The 21,526-nt window shown below is 36.5% G+C and overlaps 1 protein-coding gene across 2 annotated transcripts; it reads left to right on the top strand.

Annotated features, from left to right (window-relative positions):
* The first annotated feature begins 968 nt into the window (after window positions 1–968).
* LOC129887348 (calmodulin-binding transcription activator 5-like) lies at window positions 969–21,237 on the top strand. 2 transcript variants are annotated; one of them, XM_055962413.1, is made up of 14 exons: window positions 969–1,074; window positions 1,188–1,446; window positions 4,306–4,431; window positions 4,875–4,990; window positions 6,748–6,836; window positions 7,004–7,049; window positions 10,991–11,153; window positions 11,491–11,610; window positions 11,717–11,778; window positions 17,149–17,544; window positions 18,020–18,717; window positions 19,395–19,938; window positions 20,363–20,665; window positions 20,766–21,237. In XM_055962413.1, the coding sequence occupies exons 2-14, from the start codon at window positions 1,383–1,385 to the stop codon at window positions 20,808–20,810; spliced, it is 2,772 nt and encodes a 923-aa protein (XP_055818388.1). In that variant the 5' UTR covers window positions 969–1,074; window positions 1,188–1,382; the 3' UTR covers window positions 20,811–21,237. The 2 variants fall into 2 exon arrangements, with proteins under 2 accessions (XP_055818388.1, XP_055818387.1); XM_055962412.1 differs by having other exon boundaries at window positions 989–1,446.
* Window positions 21,238–21,526: the final 289 nt, after the last annotated feature.

Below are 21,526 nucleotides of genomic sequence, written 5' to 3'. Positions count from 1 at the left end.
ATAATTTTTTAGAATTGTAATCACTACGTTACTACAAACCTAAAAGGAGTATTATGAAATTCTTAAATTATAGGAAAGGATTCTTATAAGTAAAATATTATTTTATTTTAAAGTTCTTTTAATTTAGTTTTTTAATATACAAAATTTAGTTATTAATATTGAAGATTTTTTTATATAAATTATTTATCAGTATTAAGATAGTGTAGGTTTTAAATAAATTAAATTCATATGAATAATTGTACTTATCCTCTCAATGATTTTTTTCGGTTCTTGTATAGTTAAATAATAATCTTAGAAAACTTAATTATGGCAATACAATATGTTATCTATATCACAACAATAACTATAAAATTAAGGAAGAGTCCTATTTCAAAAAAGAATTAAATGTTAAATGTATTTTTAGTGGAAAAAGGAAATTTCTACGGATTTTTTGGGCAAAAGAATTTAATGTTAAATGTATCTTCAGTAGAAGAAGGAAGCTTCAACGTATTTTTAGGGGAAAAGAATTCAATCTTAAATATATCTCCAGTGGATAAAAAGAACTTCTATGTATTTTTAGGGGGAAAAGATGCATGAAAAGTTTTGACATTATTACCTTCACAAAAAGACGACTTTATATAATTTAGTACACAAATTTAATTGATTTTTTAATTTTTAAATAATTTGAGAAAATAGTATCATATATTTTAGAATTTATTTTCCTCCTCTCTCGTTGTCTCTTCGGTTGCGGAGCTTTCACTGCTTATATATTATAATCCCCATTTTTTTTTAAAAAAATAAAAAATAAATAAGTCCTAGTAGAATTCTCATTAGTATTTATACTTTTAATACAGTATAGATAGATATAGATAGATAGATTACGGATATTTTTCAAACTTTTTCTCGGATAATCTATACGAATGATATCGGCATTTATTGATCCGACCCGTATGTTGTCCCCATTAGCCTCCCAATTATTACACTAATTTTTAGGGATTAGGTCACCCCAATATTATATTGACACTTGGGCAGAGTCGAAGCAGCCTTGATGTGTTTTCATTAGAACGACTGGTCATAGGCATCATTCATATCTGAGTTGGGTTTTGGCTGATCATTTACAAAGTTTCATCTTTTTCAACAATTAGCTCATAAATTCAAGCGTTTTTTGTTCTTGAAGTAAAGATTCTAACTTTGTATGATTTTGATAGGTTTGGAAGTTCGTTATGCCTATGGAAAGCAGCATATCTAGGTTTTGACTGATCATTTACAAAGCTTTACTATTTTCGGAATTCGCTCCTAAAAAATTCATGGGTATGATTGGTTTTTAGATGGGGTATTGGTTCTTGGAGTAAAGATTCTGACATTGAATGATTGGTTTGGTGGAGTTTTGAGTTCTTTACATTATGGAAAGCAGCAGAGAAGGACAACTCACTGGGAAGGAAATTCATGGTTTCCGCACTCTGCAAGGTATTATCTGTTACTTTGATTTTGTTAGTATTATGCACAAAAGGGCATGGCTGTGTACTTGTGACAGAAGAGCAGTTCACTTCATTTTAGGGGCTAACTTTGAATAAGGTACCAAAAAGATTAAGGTAGGAACATGTAAGTCTTAATGCTAAGAGTAATCCCTGGGATTATGGCATATAAAGTTTGTTGGAATATTATCACAACAATAACTAAGCGTCAAGCCCAAACAATGGTAAGATGCAATAATTTCACCTGTTCACAGGATGGTCAACCTACCACAATCTTCCTTTACCTGGAATAAGGACTGACTATGCTCTGGGAACATAAGTGGAGTAATAATATCAATGTTGTGTGTGAAAATTAATGATATGTCTAAGCACTAGCACTATGAATAAAAAAGACAATTTTCGAAGTGCAAGAAATTTGGTTTCATGGAATTCATTACAAAGGTTTGTATTTGTCATTCACATTTCTTCAATCTATGCCATGAAAAAATAACTCCTGAAGAACTAAACTTATAGCTAAGCAATGTTTCTGCTGTTCCTTATTTTAGTTTCATGAGAATCTCTCTGCCATGTTATTAGCCTCTTAATGTATATGGGGTTGAAGTTAGGCTTGGTGCCTAGGCTATCCAAAAGAGAAGTAGTTGCAAGTATCTTGGGTCTATCATGCAAGGCAGCGGGGAGATTGATGATGATGTCACACATCGTATTGGGGTAGAGTGGATGAAATGGAGGCTCGCTTCCGGAGTGCTATGTGATAAGAAGGTGCCACCAAAACTTAAGGGCAAGTTCTACAAAGTGGTGGTTAGACCGCTATGTTGTATGGGGCGGAGTGTTGGCCAGTTAAGACTTCTCACGTTCAAAAAATGAAAGTTGCCGAGATGAGAATGTTGAGATGGATGTGTGGGTACACCAGGAGCGACAAGACTAGAAATGAGGCTATTCGGGACAAGGTGGGAGTGACCTCGGTGGAAGATAAGATGCGGGAAATGCGACTGAGATGGTTTGGGCATGTGAAGAGGAGAGACACAGATACCCCAGTGCGGAGGTGTGAGAGGCTGGCCATGGATGTTTACAGAAGAGGTAGGGGTAGGCCGAAGAAGTATTGGGGAGAGGTGGTTAGACAGGACATGGCACAGTTACAGCTTACCGAGGACATGACCTTAGATAGGAGGGTGTGGAGGAACCACATTAGGGTAGAAGGCTAGTACATAGTCTCGTTATTCTTCCCTATTCGTAGGCGCATTAGCGCATTACAATTTCGTCTGCTCTGATTTCTGTTATTTCTATTATTATTTATTACTCTCTATATTTTGATTACTCTATTTTATCTGTGACGCTTTCGTTATTTGTTTTTCCTATATCGCTTTTAATTTCTTAGCCTTATTTGACATCTTTTTATGCTTTTATTGAGCCGAGGGTCTCCAGAAAACAACCGTCCTATCTTGGTAGGAGTAAGGTCTGTGTACACTCTACCCTCCACAGACTCCATGTTGTGGGATTTCATTGGGTTGTTATTGTTGTAACGTATATGGGGTTGAGGTTGAGGTTTGAGGACCAAAGGCTGACGAAGACTTGAGTAACTTGGTGGGATGGTTAAAACATATCAATTTGATTAATTATCATGAGTATCAATTTTATTGACCATTTTTTGGATAACGGTGGTGTCGGGACCAACTTGTGCATACCTTGACTATTTCGCCGGGCACATGTTACTTTCCACCAACACGTACTCGTAATTCTATCCATCAAGGCTTAGCCAGTGTTTTTTTTTTCCTCTGTAGAGATATGATTTCTGATCTCCCATGGTTTTCATTTCATCTCTTTGACTGAGAGGCCAAGCTCTTTGGTGCATCATCGACCATAAATGACAAGTGCATGAGAATGACAGATGTTGTACTGTGGTTTTCAAAAATTTAAATAATGTCCAAATGTCGTTTTATTGAGTTAGACATAAAGATGCTTATTGCTTTGCACGACTATTATGAAAACATGTTGCTTTGCACAGGAGCTGGCCTGCGACTTATAGTAATTGATTTGTGACAATCCCTGAAATGGCCTATCAAAAAGGAAAAAAGGGATTTACTTTATTACTCTAAAATCCATATCCGCATTTGAGGATAGTGAGAAGGGTCATTGTGCAATGGATAGCACTCCAACTATTGATTTTTTTAAGAACTGTATTGTACAGTTAATGTGTCTCTGCATGCGAGACACAAGGGCAGTAGCCAGTAGGACACACATAACATGTTAAAAGCACTTGATATTTATCTCTATTTTGGATTTTAACTTCATTTTTTCTTTTTAATAAATTGTATTTATCGTGACTTTTAAAATACTTTAGATTATCTTGTGGAAGGATTGGCTGAATGTATGTTCATCCAAATCTTTCTTTTTATCTAATCGTTTGGTCAAGTTCCACAAATCAAACTAACAAGACCTATCGTGGTGAAATACTCAGAAATCAGAACAAAGTAAATTTGCTTCCTTGGCCACTCTGGTGAATGAAGTATTATCAAGTGTGAAGGTGTTTCTCACAAATTACTATTAATTAAATAAGAGTGAAGCTAGAACTTAATTTCCTTTTGGGAGTTAGGAAGCCAGATCATCATGGAAACAAAACACGAGCTCCTTAATTCCTGAAAAATGAGTGTGAAATGATGGCCAAAAAAGGTCCCTTGATCTTACAATGATTAGATGGATGTACGAACTCATGGTGTAGAGGCACATCACTGCTAAGCTCAATCAGAATTGGCCTCTGACCTAACCGCTATTGCTTGTAATTTCGCTTTTGGTTGACTTACTTTTTTGAATCATCCTTGCTGTTTTAAAGTGATATTCTCTGTTGGTTGCACAGATTTGGATATTCCCAGTATAATGAAAGAAGCGAAGATGAGGTGGCTCCGACCAAACGAGATACATGCGATATTGTGCAACTACAAGTACTTCAACATCTTTGTCAAGCCTGTAAACTTGCCACCAAGTAATGCCTCTCTAAGCGTGAATGTGCTGTAATGGTCTTTGTCTTGCAATTTTCTTATTTCTTTTGTGCATATGAGTGAAATATCAAAGGAAGTGGAACATGCCATCAGTACACGAAGTCATACCCAGCACTAAACTTAGTGCTTAGGATTGCTAGTGAATTATAACATTTACTTATTAAAAAAGATCCCTTTACTTTAGTTATTTGTTTTTTTTGTTCTGCTTTGATATGCTTTGCCTTGTGCCGAGGGTCTATCGGAAACAACCTCTCTACCTCTCAAGGTAGGGGTAAGGTTTGCGCACACTCTACCCTCCCCAGACTCCACTTGTGGGATTACACTGGGTATGTTGTTACCTATTAAAACAAGGTGTCAGTAAACGGAACTCCTAGGACATGATAGATTCTATTGATTTATGTTATATTCTCTTGTATCAATACAACAGGTGGCACAATTGTGTTGTTTGATCGTAAGATGCTCAGGAATTTTCGCAAAGACGGTCATAACTGGAAGAAGAAAAAGGATGGGAAAACTGTAAAAGAAGCTCATGAACACTTAAAAGTGAGTGTCAAATGATCTTGAGTGTGTCCATATTTTCCATTATTGTTTGCTACCTTGCTTGTTATTTATCCAATGGACAGGTGCTCCTCATTGTGGTGCTGCTATATATCTGCTTTCTGCCTTTTAGGTTATAGTTGCTGATTCGAAATCTGTCTTCTTTTTTTGTATAAGTAAATTTGATGTAAATTGAACACCGGAGTTTAAGATAATAAGAAAACCCCTTTCCACTTTATCTATACGGCTTAATCGTAGAAATCATGTACGCCACTTACATTTGCTGAATGTTCTTATGAATTAACTTATTCTGTACAGCTCTACTTTTGCCTCTCTACCCCCAAAGTTTGGGATAAGGTCTGTGTACATCCTACCCTCTCCAGACCCCACTTGTTGGATTACACTGTGTATGTAGTTGTTGTACAACTCTACTTTTGTTGCCATCAGTTTGTTCCCCATGTAAAGGTTAGCAACCTTTGTCGATACAGTTACCTTACACTAATTGAAAAAAAAATTGTAGCCTATCACATGCTATGGACAAGTGTTTAGTGGCATAAAATATGGGATGTAAAGTTAAATGTTTGTACAGGCGAAGTAACACCTCGAGTTGTCTTTTGGATTTGAACTCAAGATGCTGACTTGCTGAGGTGATTAATGCACGTAGCAGATGTCATTGAGTGCTTTCAGAATACAGGTTCAAGCATAATCGATGGGAGATAATGAAAATATGTGAATATTTGAATCATATTCTCTCCTATAATGCATCACCTTTGATGATTGAGAGCTTACTGTCACACTAAACACAGAATCTGAGAAAACTTCTAATTGCACAGTACGTAATCAGGCGACAAGTTTGTCGGTGGTCTGTCAAATATTCATCTACTGCAGCTACATGACTGGAGGTGGTTAGACATGGCACTAGCCGCTAAGAAAGCACAAAGAATAAACACATCTATCTGATAAAATATCTGGAGCTCATTCAGGAACAAGCTAGAATGGCCATGATCGATATTGTTGGAGCTAATTATGCATAAAGGATTAATCAAAGCTCAATATGGCGTAACCAAGTTTTTTTTTTTTTTTTTGCCAAAAGACTTGTGGAACTAAGACAATCTCCAGTATCACCAGTATATACTGCTACTCTTCTCTTTTTTGGCTACGTCTGAAGGTGACTGCAAAGACCTAGCTAGATTTAAAATGACCAAATTCAGTTAGCAAATTATCAATCTGCCTTCATCTAGCTAAGGAGAATTTCTAGTAATCCTATTTGCTTTAGGGTGCAGTCATTTTTAAAACTGTCCGTACCTAGTTTTAGTTGGTAATACCTAACTAGCTTTCTGCAGAATCTTTGGATAACTTGTCTTTCTCAATATTCATTTTTCTTATGAACAATTTATCATGAATTTTAGTTTTTTCCCCTTCTTCCTTTCATAGTATGTTTCTTTTGTCATCCTACACCAGAACCATCAGATGCTTTATATTTGCAATTTGCAATTGGCAAGTGTGAATTCTCTTTTATAGCTTGATGCATAAAAGTTGTCAATATTTTTGTTCAATGAATGCAATAGAATGTCTCCCCTGTGAAGCAAATATGAACCTTTCGGTTTCAATGTTGTACTCTTCCCATCCATGTCTTTTGTCCTCTTCTCTATTTGAAATTGTGATGATTTGGTCTCTTCCAGAAGATATATATCTTCAAGATCTTCAGGTAAGATTTGCAATCTTTTTTGTGCTGGTCAAATTCATTTTGTTTCTTAGTGCAGGTTGGTAATGATGAACGGATTCATGTATACTATGCACACGGAGAAGAGCACCCGACCTTTGTTCGGAGATGTTACTGGCTACTTGACAAGTATGGAATACATTTTATTGCTGATAGCATTGAGCCAATAAGAAGATTTCCTCTTTGTTTTTTATTTCAGTTAACTGCAATGATAAATCACTTGATACATTATCCACTTACATGAAACAGCTTGTATACTTTGAGTTTGATTTTATCCATTGCTATGCTTGTATCAGGTCTTTGGAACACATAGTCCTTGTTCATTATCGCGAAACTCAGGAGGTTTGTTTCCTTTATCTTGGAAACTTCTTCAATACATATCACTTGTGAAAAAACGAATTCCTTCGTCAATACGTATCCGTATCAGCGTGTTCTAGTTTCTTGTTGTCCTCGTTTAGACTTCCTGGGAAAATAACTGTCATTCATATATGCACCTCCATATTTTTGGGATATATAACATTAAGTCCTTTGGTTCTACTTTTCATATTTAGAAGAATGTCATCTGAATAATCCGTAGCAAATACTATTACATAGACTGACACTGTTATTAAACTGTTTGACCAACACTTCACCTTTGTGGCTTTATTAACTCATTGTTACCATCAAAACACAATATAGGAATGTTTCTGCATGTCTTGGCTTTCTGAGATTCCTAGTGTGAAGGGAACAGATTGGCATTGGTAACTACAAAAGGAACAGTATTATATGTGGTGTATCACAGGTAGATGTTAGGTGGTTATTAACTATGTAGATGACGGTAGGTGTTATGTAAATATTTTTGTACAGCTGTCCAGTCCATCTACGCTGTCAATGCCTTGCGTAGGTACACCTTTTCTGTCACAGAAGGTTGAAACTAGAGCTGGCAATTTCAGCCCATATTTATAAAATCAGCTCATCTAATTCATATTTTAGTGAGTTAGATCACTTATATTTCAGATGGGTAAATATGATTTTCAATCTATTTTTAACCCATAAAAATATGGACAAATATGGGTATCCATATTTGCCAAAAAGCTAACTTAAAAATGCTCTCAAATCATGAGAAACCGTGGATATGAATGTTACCCATTTCCAAGCATTGTGGGATACTTATTATTGGGACTTGGACTTCTTTATTTTATTTATTCTGAACTTTTCATTTTTCTTTTCTTTTTTGTCAATGTAAAACATTACCGAGTACTACATTTTGACCAAATGATTTTAACAGGAAGCATTCAAATTTTACAACTAATAATTTAACCTTTCTGTAGTTGAATTCTTTCATTAAGTTACGAAAAATTATTTGTATAAAAAACGTAATACATTTCAAAAAAATATATAAAATAATAACTTAAATACCAAAATTAATAAGAATAAATAATTAGTATATTAAAAAAAGAAGAAGAGAAAAGTGAGATATAAATGTTACCCATTTTCAACTCCACACTTAGGAGGCCTCATATCTTCAGTTCATTTTAGTGTATTGGATAGAAAAAGTGATTGAAGAGGTCTCATATCTAGGGGTGGACATAGTTTGGGTCAACCCAAATCCAATTCTTTTTCGATATTTGGTTTTGTTTTTTCGAATATGAATTGGGCTTTGGATTTTATTTTTGACATTTATTAGTTGAATTGAGGCTGTTAATTGTTATGGCTTGCCTTATAGGCTCAAATGTCAAAATCGAAAATTCTAAATATCCAAATCAATTAATCCACAATCGAACTTAACTAATCCAATCCAAACTTATTTGGATCGAATTTGGATTGTAATTTCTTCAATTCGAATATCGAAAATTCAAATAAAAAATTTCATATCCACTCCGAATGTTTCGAACACCAACCTATATCTTCAATTCATTTTAATGTGTACATTAGTTAAGTCTACCACTTAATCCAGTCATGATTTAGTGGTCTGGGGTCTAGATTTGATTTATCGCTAGTTTGAACTCATTGGTCATGTTGGTGCAGAAATTAATTATAAAAGAGGTGAAAAATGATTTGTTGCTTAGTTGTGTTAATTTAAAGTGGGTTTTGTATTAGGTTGGGTTAGGGATGAGACGAGTTATAATTTTTATGCAGATAAAGTGGGTTTTGTATTAGGTTGGGTTAGGGATGAGACGAGTTAGAATTTTTATGCAGATCAATAAATAAAGAAATTTTATGCAGATCAATAAATAAAGATCACGTGTTTAGGATTGATGTATCTCTAATTTTTACTAGATTTCTTAAACTAATATCTTCTAAACATATACTATAAGAATATATTAACAAATTTCTACTTCACAACTTTGTTCTGATTGTCATTAATTTTCCCTCAAGGAAACTAGCAAGAATGGTATTGTGAAACACAGGTTTGTAGTATGTGTAAAAAGAATTATTGTTAAAGTTGATTTCAATTAACTTAGTTAAAGGTTTAATTTTTTTTTATAAGTTTTAGGAGATTAAAGTGGGTTAGGACCATTTTACCCAATCCATTTTAGCTCAATCCATTTTTAATCCGCCCAAATCCGATCCAATCCACCCATTTGCCACCACTAATTGAAACCTTCAAGTTTGTAACAGAAGGCTGTTCTTTTCCTTCTGCCATCACATGCAGTGAGTGGGAGGACAGGTTTTGTTGGATAGGGAGATGAAATCAGAGAAAGGATAGGGAGATGAAATCAGAGAAATTTTTTAGGAGTCTGAAAATGTTTGTGAATCCTTTCTCGTTTTTTTCTCTTTCTTTTTTTGGGTAGTTGGGTGGGGAGTGAAGAGGGAACTGGGGACTAGTGATGGTGGTATAATCTTTATGCAGTGGAAATTGGTATTCATTTTTTTCCTTTTTCTCTATGATACTGATTTTTCAAAAAACAATTCTGTTGTCAAATGCTTACCTCTAAGTTGATAACGCAAGGGGAGGTGACTATGACTTCTTTATCCTCCAAAAAAGGAGCCGAAGTGTGACTCCACGCTGACGGTTCTGGTATAATGGTAGTTTATGCAGTTATCTGAGCTGGGCTGGTGTGCTCCAATTACCCAAAGATAGAGGTTCTTGGTACTGCATCTACGTCAAAATTGTGTGAGATTACACACTAACAAGTCTTGTGCATGTGATTGTAAGCACTGCCATGCTTTGGTATATGAACTGTAATTTTGAATGAGAAAAACTTTGTACTTGGTGACCAGAAAGACCTGTAACATTACGTGATTTATACGGCTCACTTGGCTCCTTCCCAGTGTACCATGTTAATGTTGTCACCATTTGTACTTCCTGGAATTTGTTTGATTGCAAGTCTGGCTAACTTCTGGATGGTGAAGTATAATTTTTTGCTACATCTTTGAGACATTGATTTCAAGTTACCAAGATATTACTTCAAAAAGTTACCAAGATATTGATGTGTCGGGTCATGCTTGCTGCCTTTCATCTTGGTGCCTCTGCTAGCATGGACTCTTTAATCGTGGGAGATGGGGAGCTGTAAGAGATGAATTACTTTCATTAAAGTCATATTACCATAAGCACTTGTCGAGAAAGAATTGAATTTTCCACACTTATTGGTTTGGATCTGCGCGGCACCAGGAAAGGTGTTTTTTTACTTACTCTGTCGACAAGGGGAGCAATCCAACATTGAAAATTTGTGGAAAAGGAGGATTTAAAATGTTAGTTGGTGCTTTATGTGCAAATGCTTTGGTGAAGATCTGGATCATCACTTGCACGCAAGCTGGCCCGGACACCATAGTTATCAAACAAAAAAAGATATGGATCATCACCTCCTACATTATCAGGTGATAAATCACTCATAGTGTGAGATGCTGAGATGGTTATGGCTGCAATGACAATGTCGAGCACTGTTAAGGATGTACTCACCAAATGGACTTTTAGAAAAAGAAGTCGAAGAATATGGAACATTGCACTAATGCCACTAGTGCAGGTTTTGTAGAAGCAGAAAAATATAATGGTTTTTGAAGGGATAGAGAACGACTATGCATACTTGAGGAATTTCATCTCATTCCTTGCTTCTTTTTGGTGCACTTATGAGGTTTCAGTTTGCATTTAAGATTCTATGTCATTGCTAGAGAATCATATCATCTTGTAGATTCTCTACTTTTTGATATATTGCTTGTATATGAGGAGATTTTCCCATTATGAATAAAATTATTTACTCCATCCCCAAAATAGAAACGGAATTTTACTTGTACTGGAATAAATCCCTTTTTAAGTAGCTATCAATGGTTTAATTCAGTTGTTGTCTATGTCTACCATGCAGACACGGGGCTCCCCAGCGACCTCTGTTGCCAAGGGTTCTCCAGCCACCCCAGTTAATTCTAGTTCAATTTCAGATCCATCCGACCCATCTGGTTGGGTTTTATCAGAGGAATGTAATTCCGTTGATGAACAGGCGTATGGTGCCAGCCAACATGCACATTCAGGTACTGCAAAGTTACTTTCTAAAAATGATATCTTATTGTGATTTTATTTAGTAGAATCTCAACTGCCTGAACTGATCCATCTAGGAGTGGAGATGTAAGCAACGTGTTAATCCTTCTGTCTAAGTAATAGCTGACACTAGCTGCATAAATAAACACAATATTACTCTTGAAGATAATGGGATATTTTTATTATTATAAACTTCTAATTATTTATCATACAACAAGATAGTGACCTACTTATGCTATTAGATCTCAGATTTAAATTTCCTAATAAGTTAAAACCTATTTTCCCCTTCAGAAATTGGCTAGATTAAGTCCTGTCTTCTACTGATTGCAGAGACTAACAGAGATATGGTCACCAAAACTCATGAACAGAGACTTCTTGAGATTAATACACTTGACTGGGATGAGCTTTTGGCACCCAACGATCCTAATAAGCTAATGGCAACTCAAGAAGGTACACTGGATTCTAGTAGAATTGGTGCTTGTAGCCTGTGAAAAAGTTATTTGATCATTTACCTAATTCATTGATAAATCATCTTTCATTTTGTAACCATGTACAGTGGGAGGAAGAGCTTCAGTTGTTCAACATAGTCAATGTGAAGTTAATGGTTACAGCCTCAATGTAAGCGGTTCTAATATGCAGCTTGCTCACTAGTACAATTCTCCACCATCCAGCTTTTCTCTCTCTCTCATCTTTTGCTGCTACAAGATTAAATTTAATGAAATTAATGTGAGGCCCTATTTGTTGTTTAGTAGGTTAGAATATATATTTCTCGTAGGCAATAAGGAGATTCCTGCAGGGTAAATTAGCACAACAACTGCGCCTCATTCCCAAACTAGTTGGGGTCAGCTATATAAATCCTCACCGTCCATGTTTCTCTATTTAAGTTCAACTCATGTCATCATCATACCAAATAAAAATAAAAGTGAAAAATAAGTATAAAATACATTAATAAAGTAATAAGCTTTATTAATGTGGTGGATAGATTCCTTATTTCAGAGGAATGGGATACAAGCTTCAGAAACATAAAGCAGTCCATTCTTCACAGAGTGACTTCTGACCACTCTCCAGGATTACTGCAATGTGGTGACTGGGAATACACTAAGGGGTCGTTTGGTAGAATGTATAAGAATAATGCTAAATAGAGTGTATTAGTGATGCTTGTATTAATAATGCTTGTATTAGTTATGCTTATCAGTTATGGAGAAATTATTTCTTATTCACTGGTTGGTTTGGTGTATTAAAAATAACATGGATTGCATAATTTTTCAAAAATATATTTATTTACAAAAATACCCTCAATAAATATGATGGGAAAGATGTAGAAAAAGTTCTTAAGGGCAATTGTGTCTTTAACCATGCTAATGCATGCATGAAAAGCCCTTGCATTACTAATACCATGGAGTAATACACACCTCAATACACAATAGTATGTATAACTAATACTTGCATTAGTTATACATGGTATGAAAAAATGTACCAAACAAGGTACTACTAATACACCAAGCTAATGCTTGCATTATTTTTTCTAATACACTCCACCAAGCTACTCCTAAGACATACTTTAAGTTTGAGAACTGGGGGCTGCAAACTGAAAATTTTGGGGTAAAAGTTAAGAACTGGTGACTCCTTTTACTGTTCTAGTAAAGCTGACTATATTGTAGCATTCAAGCTAAATGCTCTGAATGAAGAGTTGAAAGAGTGAAGTAGAACTATTCAAGGCACCGTTGGTTCACTGATGCAGAATGTTCTTAAGCAGTTGGCTGAATTGGAGGAAATTCAAGAACAGTTCAATTGAGAGATTGTCCCACGATTAATGTTGATGGCCACCTTTGAGCCACAGGAAATCTTGGAAAGTATCAGATCATGTGCAGGGGACAAAGCACCAGGACCAGTGGTTTTGGAAGCATGAAGCGGAAACAACCGACAAGGCCCCACTGCACGCTTTAAGCAAAGTGCTCGCTTCATTGAAGTGATGAAGTGAAGTGCAATTTTCTAAATAAGACTAATATAAACTTGCACAATTAAATTAATAAACTAAAATGAAAAATTCAATTATTAAACTCCAGCAAACAGTCCAGACCATCCCAAAAAGAAGAAAGTGGGAAGACAAAGAAACCAGCCCAGAAAGAAAAAATAGAGGAAACTCCAGCAAACAGTCCAGCAAAACAGAGGAAACAGTCAGCAACTCTAACGACTGCAAGCAAGAATTGAAAAAGAAAAATTGCCAGCCCCTCCCGCAGCAGAAGAACCTGGAAGAAGAAGAAGAAGAACCTGGAGGAAGAAGTGGAGTCGCACTTGTTGCACTTGCAGTCGATGGAAGGTGAACCCTAAGTCGGACTCTTCTTAGAACTTTTTTTCTTCTAAAAAGAGTCCAGCTTTTTTTAAATTATAAAAAGTTCATGCTTCCTACTACTTTGCTTCTGTTTGCCTCTCACTTCAGGGAGATAAGCCCCCCTTCATTGGACCTCCCTCGCTTCAGGCCATTGAAGGGCCCAGCCTCTGCGTTGTTTCGCTTTACCGCTTTTCTAAATGCTGCCAAACCAGATGGAACTCTGGCTTTCTTCAACCAGTGTTGGGAGGTGATTAGATCAGAGGTGGTAGCAGTTCTACAGAAGTTTCACGTAGAAGGGTTCTTTGCTAAAAGCTACAACTCACTTTTGTAGCTCTTATCCCCAAGAAAGTGGGAACTATTAAACTGAATGACTTCAGGCCAATCAGTTTAATTAAGAGTGTATACAAGATCATATCAAATATCTAGCAGAAAGGTTGAAGAAGGTGATACACAGATTGGTGGACAGACAACAAATGACTTTCGTCAAAGGAAGGCATATCATGGCTGCAATACTAATAGCTAATAAATGTGTTTAAGCTAGATAGAGGAGTAATGAGCCAGGAATTTTGTGCAAACTAGACATCCGAAATGCTTTCGACCATTTATAAGGGAAATATCTGCTTGAGCTCCTTCAGAAGATGAGAAATGGTTCCAAATGGACAAAGTGTATCAAACACTGTATTAGTACAGTGAATTTTTCAGTCCTGATAAACAGTAACCCAACTGGATTCTTCCCCTCACAGAGAGGTTAGACCGGGGATACTTTACCCCCTTTCCTTTTCATATTGGCAATGGAAGGAAAAGTCAAGTTCTGATTCTGAGGGCTATTTTCATCCTATTTAGAAGCAATATCTGGTCTCCACATTAATTGTGGGAAGAGCCACATTTATCCAGTAAATGAGGTGAATGACATTCAAGAATTGGCAAACATATCGGGAGGTAGGGTGGGTGAACAGAGGCGGATCCAAAATTTTGAATCTGTGGGTGCCATGCTGTTTTGAACAGTAACCTATGGCAAAAACTCCAACGTAGAACCAGATAATATTTAATATTTATTAGCAAATTTGCATACAAAATTTAGACTTGCTCTGTTGGTTTAGTTAAGATTGGCTTGAACTTGCATTCCTACGGTAGTAAACCTACGTTTTAATCACTAGCACCACAAGACTCATTATTTCTAAGCTGCCACGTTTAATAATTATTCGTTCCTTGTAAATATATATACAAATATACATGTATATACAAATTTTCAATCGAGATTGGGGATTGGCGCGGCACCCCCTCCCAACAACATAGATCCGCCTCTGTGGGTGAACTACCTACAAATTATTTGGGTATGCCTCTGGAGGCGAAAAACAAATCAAAGGGGATATGGAATGGTGTACTAGAAAAGTGTGAGAGAAGGTTGACAAATTGGAAGAGTTTATACATATCAATGGGGTAGATTAACCTTAATCAACAGTGTGCTTGATGCAATGTCCACTTATGTGATGTCTATATTTCCTGCTAATGTGATCAACAAGATTGATACTTCAAGGAAAAACTAGAAGATAATAAGAAGATCCATTTAATGAAATGGGAAGAGTTGATTAACAGCAAGAAAGAAGGGGCAATGGGAGTCAGGAACATGAAAACTCACAATAAGAGTTTGATGTTGAAGAAGTGGCTATGGAGGCAGGCCACAGAAGACAATATGTTATGGAAAGATGTCATCAGAGTAAGATATGGAGAAGAAGGCAACTGGACAACAAATCATGTATCTTCTCCATATGAATGTTGCATTTGAAGATCCATCAGGAATCTCTGGCTTCTATTTCAGTCAAAATTGTGGTAGAAGGTTAGAATGGAAGGAAGATCTCATTTTGGAATGAAAAATGGATTGGTCAAGCCCCTCTCAATCAACTATATCCAGAAATTTTCATCTCGTGTCAACAACAATAAGCAACAGTGACTGATATGTGGTTTGGACAAGGATGGAATCTCAACCTCAGAAGAGTTTTGAACAATTGGGAAACCGGAAGAATAGCAGAATTCTACAACACTCTTTCCCCGGACCTTGCGCATAGTGGGAGATTACTGCACCGGGCTGCCCCCTCTTTCCCACTTCACTGGTTCTTGGAGCATAGGCTGGTTTGACAACCTGACTGTCACAGGAATTTCTCAGTAAAATATGCTTACAAGGTTCTAAATTCCTGCAACAATCAGGTGGATTGCTTACCATGGAAAATGATATGGAAAGTTGAAATTCAATACAAAGTGGCCTGTTTTAGATGGTTATTGGCTTAAGAAGCAGTTCTGACTATGCTCTAGATGCTAAGTTTTGTGGTGATCAAGCCCTGACAATCAGTCATCTTTTCTTACAATGCAGATGGGCTGACTAGCTATGGAATTTTTTTTTATCTACCTAAGGAAAATTAGGTGGGTGATGCCAGGTAGCATTAAGAAAGTATAACAATGCTGGAACAGAGATGGTAATGCAGCCAACAATGAGGAGAGATGGAAGATTGTCCCAGCATGTATATGGTGGTTTATATGGGCAGAAAGGAATCAGAGATTTTATCTACCTAAGGAAAATTAGGTGGGTGATGCCAGGTAGCATTAAGAAAGTATAACAATGCTGGAACAGAGATGGTAATGCAGCCAACAATGAGGAGAGATGGAAGATTGTCCCAGCATGTATATGGTGGTTTATATGGGCAGAAAGGAATCAGAGATGTTTCAAGGACAAATATTGCAACATGTAGAAGTTCAAGATGAATTGTTTAGGCCTCTTTTATTTTGTTGTAAACAGGAAATGTTAATACAAAGTGAAGATATTTTTGATGTTCTAGACAGTGTGTGACTAGTGTAGTAGTTGTGATCCTTTTTGTAATTAGATACTTAGTGAGGGGTACTACACAATTTGTACAATATACCTGGTGATATCTATATAACTGTTACCTGTATCAAAAAAAATTTGTAAAGGATTCTCTACATGATTACTGACATATATCTAGCAAAGGGTAAAGTAGCACCAAAATCAATATTATCTAATTACTCTTCGGGCTAGAAATTGAAATAACTTTGGTATTGCTAATTATTTTTCAGAAATTGTCAATTTTGTTGATTTGTGTTTGATTTGTTCTCAAACTCTTTTTTTCTTTTTAAATAACTTCAACTGTCGAAGTCAGTAAGCTATCTTTTCGGCTCTGCAGATTTTGATATTCCCAAGTAACTTCTACATTACTCCAATGGACACCATGATTAACCTTGTAGTTTTAGGACATTTTAAATTTTGGGTAGAATTTTGTGTCCCCAAAGTTTCTACAGTTTTATAGTAAGTGCCTGCTTTTTCATTGCTCACACGATGAAATGCTCGTTATTAGATAGATTCACACACAACACACACACAACGTGTGTATAGGTCAATGTTGTATACCTTGTATAGGATCATGGTGGCGAACGCCTTCAGAAAAAAAGATTGGCTTTTGCATCGTGTCTTATTGGCCTAACCTGTAACTTGTGCTTTACGTCTATTTCTTCAACTGTCAAGTTCTGCAATGAAATAATTCAACTCCTTACTATTTAATTGGATTCCATGTAATATATATATATATATATATTTTTTTTTTCTTTTTTTTTTCTTTTGTATGACTAATAATAATGGTGATTTACAGGATGGCTCTTTATCTATATCAAGAGTACCTATAGCAACCTTAGAAAGTTTTGTTGGCCAAGTGGCTGGAAGCAATGATGTAAATTTTAATCCTTCAAACGACATGTCCTTCTGTTCCGGGGATGGTCAGATGACTTCAAATTTTCGGAAGAAAGAATCTGGAGTAACGACAGTGGGTGCAGGTGTTTCTTTTGATAGTCTTAACAAGGATGGTCTTCAAACTCAAGACAGTTTTGGACGGTGGATCAACTACATCATCAGTGATTCTCCGGGATCTGCAGATGAGTTGATGACTCCTGAATCTTCAGTAACTATGGATCAATCATATGTAATACAGCAGATATTCGACATAACAGAAATGTCTCCTTCTTGGGCTCTTTCAAATGAAGAAACAAAGGTTCTTTTATTTCAAAGCCTTGCTACTCTGCTATAATAGTATCAATTCACAAGAATAAAACCTTCTTCATGATAAGAGAGAAGGAATGTTCCATCCCATATTTTAATTAAAGTTCTGTTTGCATTCTATATGAAAAGAGAAAAATTTTCAATCTCATTGCATTAATGGAATATCAGCACGTCATTAGACATGTCCAGGTTTGACATAACATAACATTTAGGTGACAATCAAGACCTATCTTGCTTATCAAAAAGTAATTAAATAAACAAATAATTTGTTCAGCTTTGCATGCTTTTTCTATTGACTGCTTTCGTGAATTGAGTGCACTTAAGTTATCAGAGAGAAAATTCACTCCTTGAAACTTTAGATATAATTCTTGCAGTAGCCAGTTTCTGTGTGGAGGTGAGAGTTCCAAGATGTGCACATTCTTTTTTATCTACGATCTCAACATTTATTATTTGTTTTATCATTGCAGATCTTAGTGATTGGGAATTTTCCAGGAAGGCAATCACAACTGGCAAAGTCAAATTTGTTCTGTGTATGTGCAAATGTTTGTTTTCCTGCAGAATTTGTGCAGTCTGGGGTATATCGTTGTGTAATTTCACCTCAAGCCCCTGGATTGGCAAATCTATATTTGAGTTTTGATGGTAGCACACCGATCAGTCAAGTCATGACGTTTGAGTTCCGAGCTCCTTCAGCACATAAATGGACAGCTCCTCTGGAGGACCAGTCTAATTGGGATGAATTCAGAGTTCAAATGAGACTAGCTCATTTGCTTTTCTCTACGTCTAAGAGCCTAAGCATTTTTTCCAGTAAAGTACACCAAAATTCTCTGAAAGATGCAAAGAGATTTGTTCGAAAATGTGCCCACATTACTGATAATTGGGCATATTTGATCAAATCAATTGAAGACAGGAAAGTCCCTTTCATACATGCAAAAGACTGCTTGTTCGAGCTGTCTTTGCAAACCAAATTTCATGAATGGCTGTTGGAAAGAGTTATTGAAGGGTGTAAGACCTCAGAGCGGGATGAGCAAGGTCAAGGGGTTATCCATTTGTGTGCTATCCTAGGTTATACTTGGGCTGTATATCCATTTACCTGGTCAGGCTTATCAGTGGATTACCGGGACAAGCATGGTTGGACAGCTCTTCACTGGGCTGCTCATTATGGAAGGTAATCCTTATTGCAGTTTAGGAATTTTGAAATCGTTATTATTTCATTGTTTAAAATAGTGTTTTTAAAAGCCAACAGTACGTCGCTTAAAGCGATGAAGCAATGTGAAGTGAGGGGTTACCGCTTCACAAGTGAAGTCATGTGCTTAACAGAAATGTGCATTTCAAACAATGACGCCCAAAGTGATCCAACAGAAAACTGGTGGTTCCTTTATTCTCAACTTTTGATGAGTTGGATTAATATTGGCTTTACTATATATTGCATGTTGAAATTAGTTATTTAATTGCAATTTAATTATTGTTGTACTAAATTCATGTATGTTTAACATTGTTTGGTTTCCATAAATTGCGCTTTACTATAAAAAATAAACATGTGCTTTACTTGCTTTTGCTTCAAATCCCATGGAGGTTGTTGCTTTTTTTTTTTGCACTTTCACTTTTAATAACACTGGTTGAAAAAAATCACGGAGCTTCTTCTGATTTGAGTATATCTTTTTCTGCTGTCCACCAAATGTCTGAATCAAGAGACCCCCTTTCTTCCTTCCTCCCTCCTCCCCCAACCAGAAAAAGGAATTTCTTCTTTAAAGGAAATGAAGACATAGTAGGGCAAATTTATTTTTGAATATTAAAAATTTTCCAGCGTATTAGTTGCTTATTTTTGGGAGTTTGGATTATCAGGGAGAAAATGGTTGCGACCCTTCTATCTGCTGGTGCAAAACCAAATTTGGTCACAGACCCCAATTCAGAGAACCCTGGTGGATCCACTGCTGCTGATCTTGCATCTAAAAATGGTTTCGACGGTTTGGGGGCTTATCTTGCAGAGAAGGCTTTAGTTGCACACTTTGAGGATATGACCTTAGCTGGAAATGTTAGTGGTTCTTTACAGACCACTACCGAACCTATAAACCCTGGAAACTTCACAGAGGAGGAGCTGTATCTAAAAGATACTTTGGCTGCTTATCGTACTGCTGCTGATGCTGCTGCACGTATACAGGCTGCATTCAGAGAACAGTCATTCAAATTACAGACCAAAGCTGTTGAGTCTTTAAATCCAGAGATAGAAGCACGTAATATAGTTGCTGCTATGAAGATTCAGCATGCTTTTCGCAATTATGAGTCACGTAAAAAACTGGCTGCTGCTGCACGAATCCAATATAGGTTCCGGACTTGGAAAATGCGGAAAGAATTTCTTAACATGCGGCGTCATGCGATCAAAATTCAAGTAAGTTGCCTTTTCTCACAAGTTTGGCTGAATAATTTGAGCCACCTCTTCCATCAAAAGATCTGAAGTTTAAACTGTTTGTTGTCTGGTTGATCCAAGTTAGTACTGTGTTCCATTTTTCTTTAATTTTCAAGTGATCTGCTCACTGAGATGAGGTGCGCATTGTGTTCGTGAATTGGCAAAAGAGATTATACGTTGTTGTCTACACATTAATTTCCTCAAATCTAGAATATTGCAATAAACCTGCAATGGATGCTCTTTCTTTTCAATATGCTACTTAATGCTATTCTGTTGATACTGCTTGGTGCTATTACTGTAGACTGTTTTCTTTTGGTTGGTAGAGGGTGGGGGAGGGATAAGGTAAATAATTTATTAAGCAGATGGGACAAATTTAAATTGTGGAACCTGACGCTGGTTTATGCAGGCCGTGTTCCGTGGTTTCCAAGAACGGAAGCAGTATCGCAAGATAGTTTGGTCTGTTGGGGTGCTTGAAAAGGCAGTCTTGCGATGGCGTTTGAAGAGAAAAGGCTTTCGTGGTCTTCAGGTTCAATCTAGTGAACCAGTGGATATCAAGCCTGATGGTGATGTGGAGGACTTCTTCCGAGCCAGTAGGATACAAGCTGAAGAGCGTGTTGAAAGGTCTGTTGTACGAGTTCAGGCCATGTTTCGTTCAAAGCGAGCACAAGAAGAATATAGTAGGATGAAGTTGGAACATAAGAATGCTACAGTAAGGGAGCTCTTATTTTATTTTCTTTTTGATAAATTGGGGAGACAAACTTCAAGATGTTATTCATCACTTGACATTTACCATATTTGCTGTTTTGCAGCTGGAATATGAAAGGCTTCTCAATCCTGATATCCAGATAGGTTAAGAAGATAAGAAACAAGTACATCCCTGAAATATTTGGAGCTACAGAAGTAACCCGGGCAAAGATCCACCTTCCTAAAAAGCATTGTGATATAGCCCCTGCCCCCTCCCACAAACATGATCCCTATAGAACGAAAGACTTGCCCGGTCGTAGCTACTGAGAAATATAGGTTGTGTGCTTATTTTGCAAATCAGTTTGTACATAGGTAGAGATGTTGTAAATTGGTAGATTGTGTAACCATTGAAGCTTCGACCCTCCAAATGTTTTAGAAAAGTGTGGGTTGGCACTCACAGTTACCTTCTAGAGGAGTAACAGTGACATGTTGTATCTGTGGTTGTGGGAGGTTAAAGCTTGCTATCAGCGGGCGTCTTGCCTGACCAGGATGTCAAATATCTGCAGTATTGATTTCATAATATGTAATGTTTGATTATATGCTATGGCTAGACTATTCTATGATCAAATGGGGCATGGGACCATATAATCGAGCTCGTATGAGCATTACAAACAGTCAAACACGTCAATGATAGTCATAAATGATGATTTTGTATTCAATGGCACAATACATAGTTGAGCTTGGATGCCTTGAATCTTTTAATGTGATTTTTATACGGGGTAAATATTACAAGACTAATAATACCATTAGTATAAACATTATCAACTACTTACCAAGCTTAGCATTATTTTACCAATAGTAGCATATTTAGGAAAAAAGAACCCTG

This window comes from Solanum dulcamara, chromosome 4 (genome assembly GCF_947179165.1).
Source record: "Solanum dulcamara chromosome 4, daSolDulc1.2, whole genome shotgun sequence".
Taxonomy (NCBI): Eukaryota; Viridiplantae; Streptophyta; class Magnoliopsida; order Solanales; family Solanaceae; genus Solanum; species Solanum dulcamara.
Note: the sequence above shows the minus strand (reverse complement) of the source record. Positions and strands in the feature narration are given on the sequence as shown.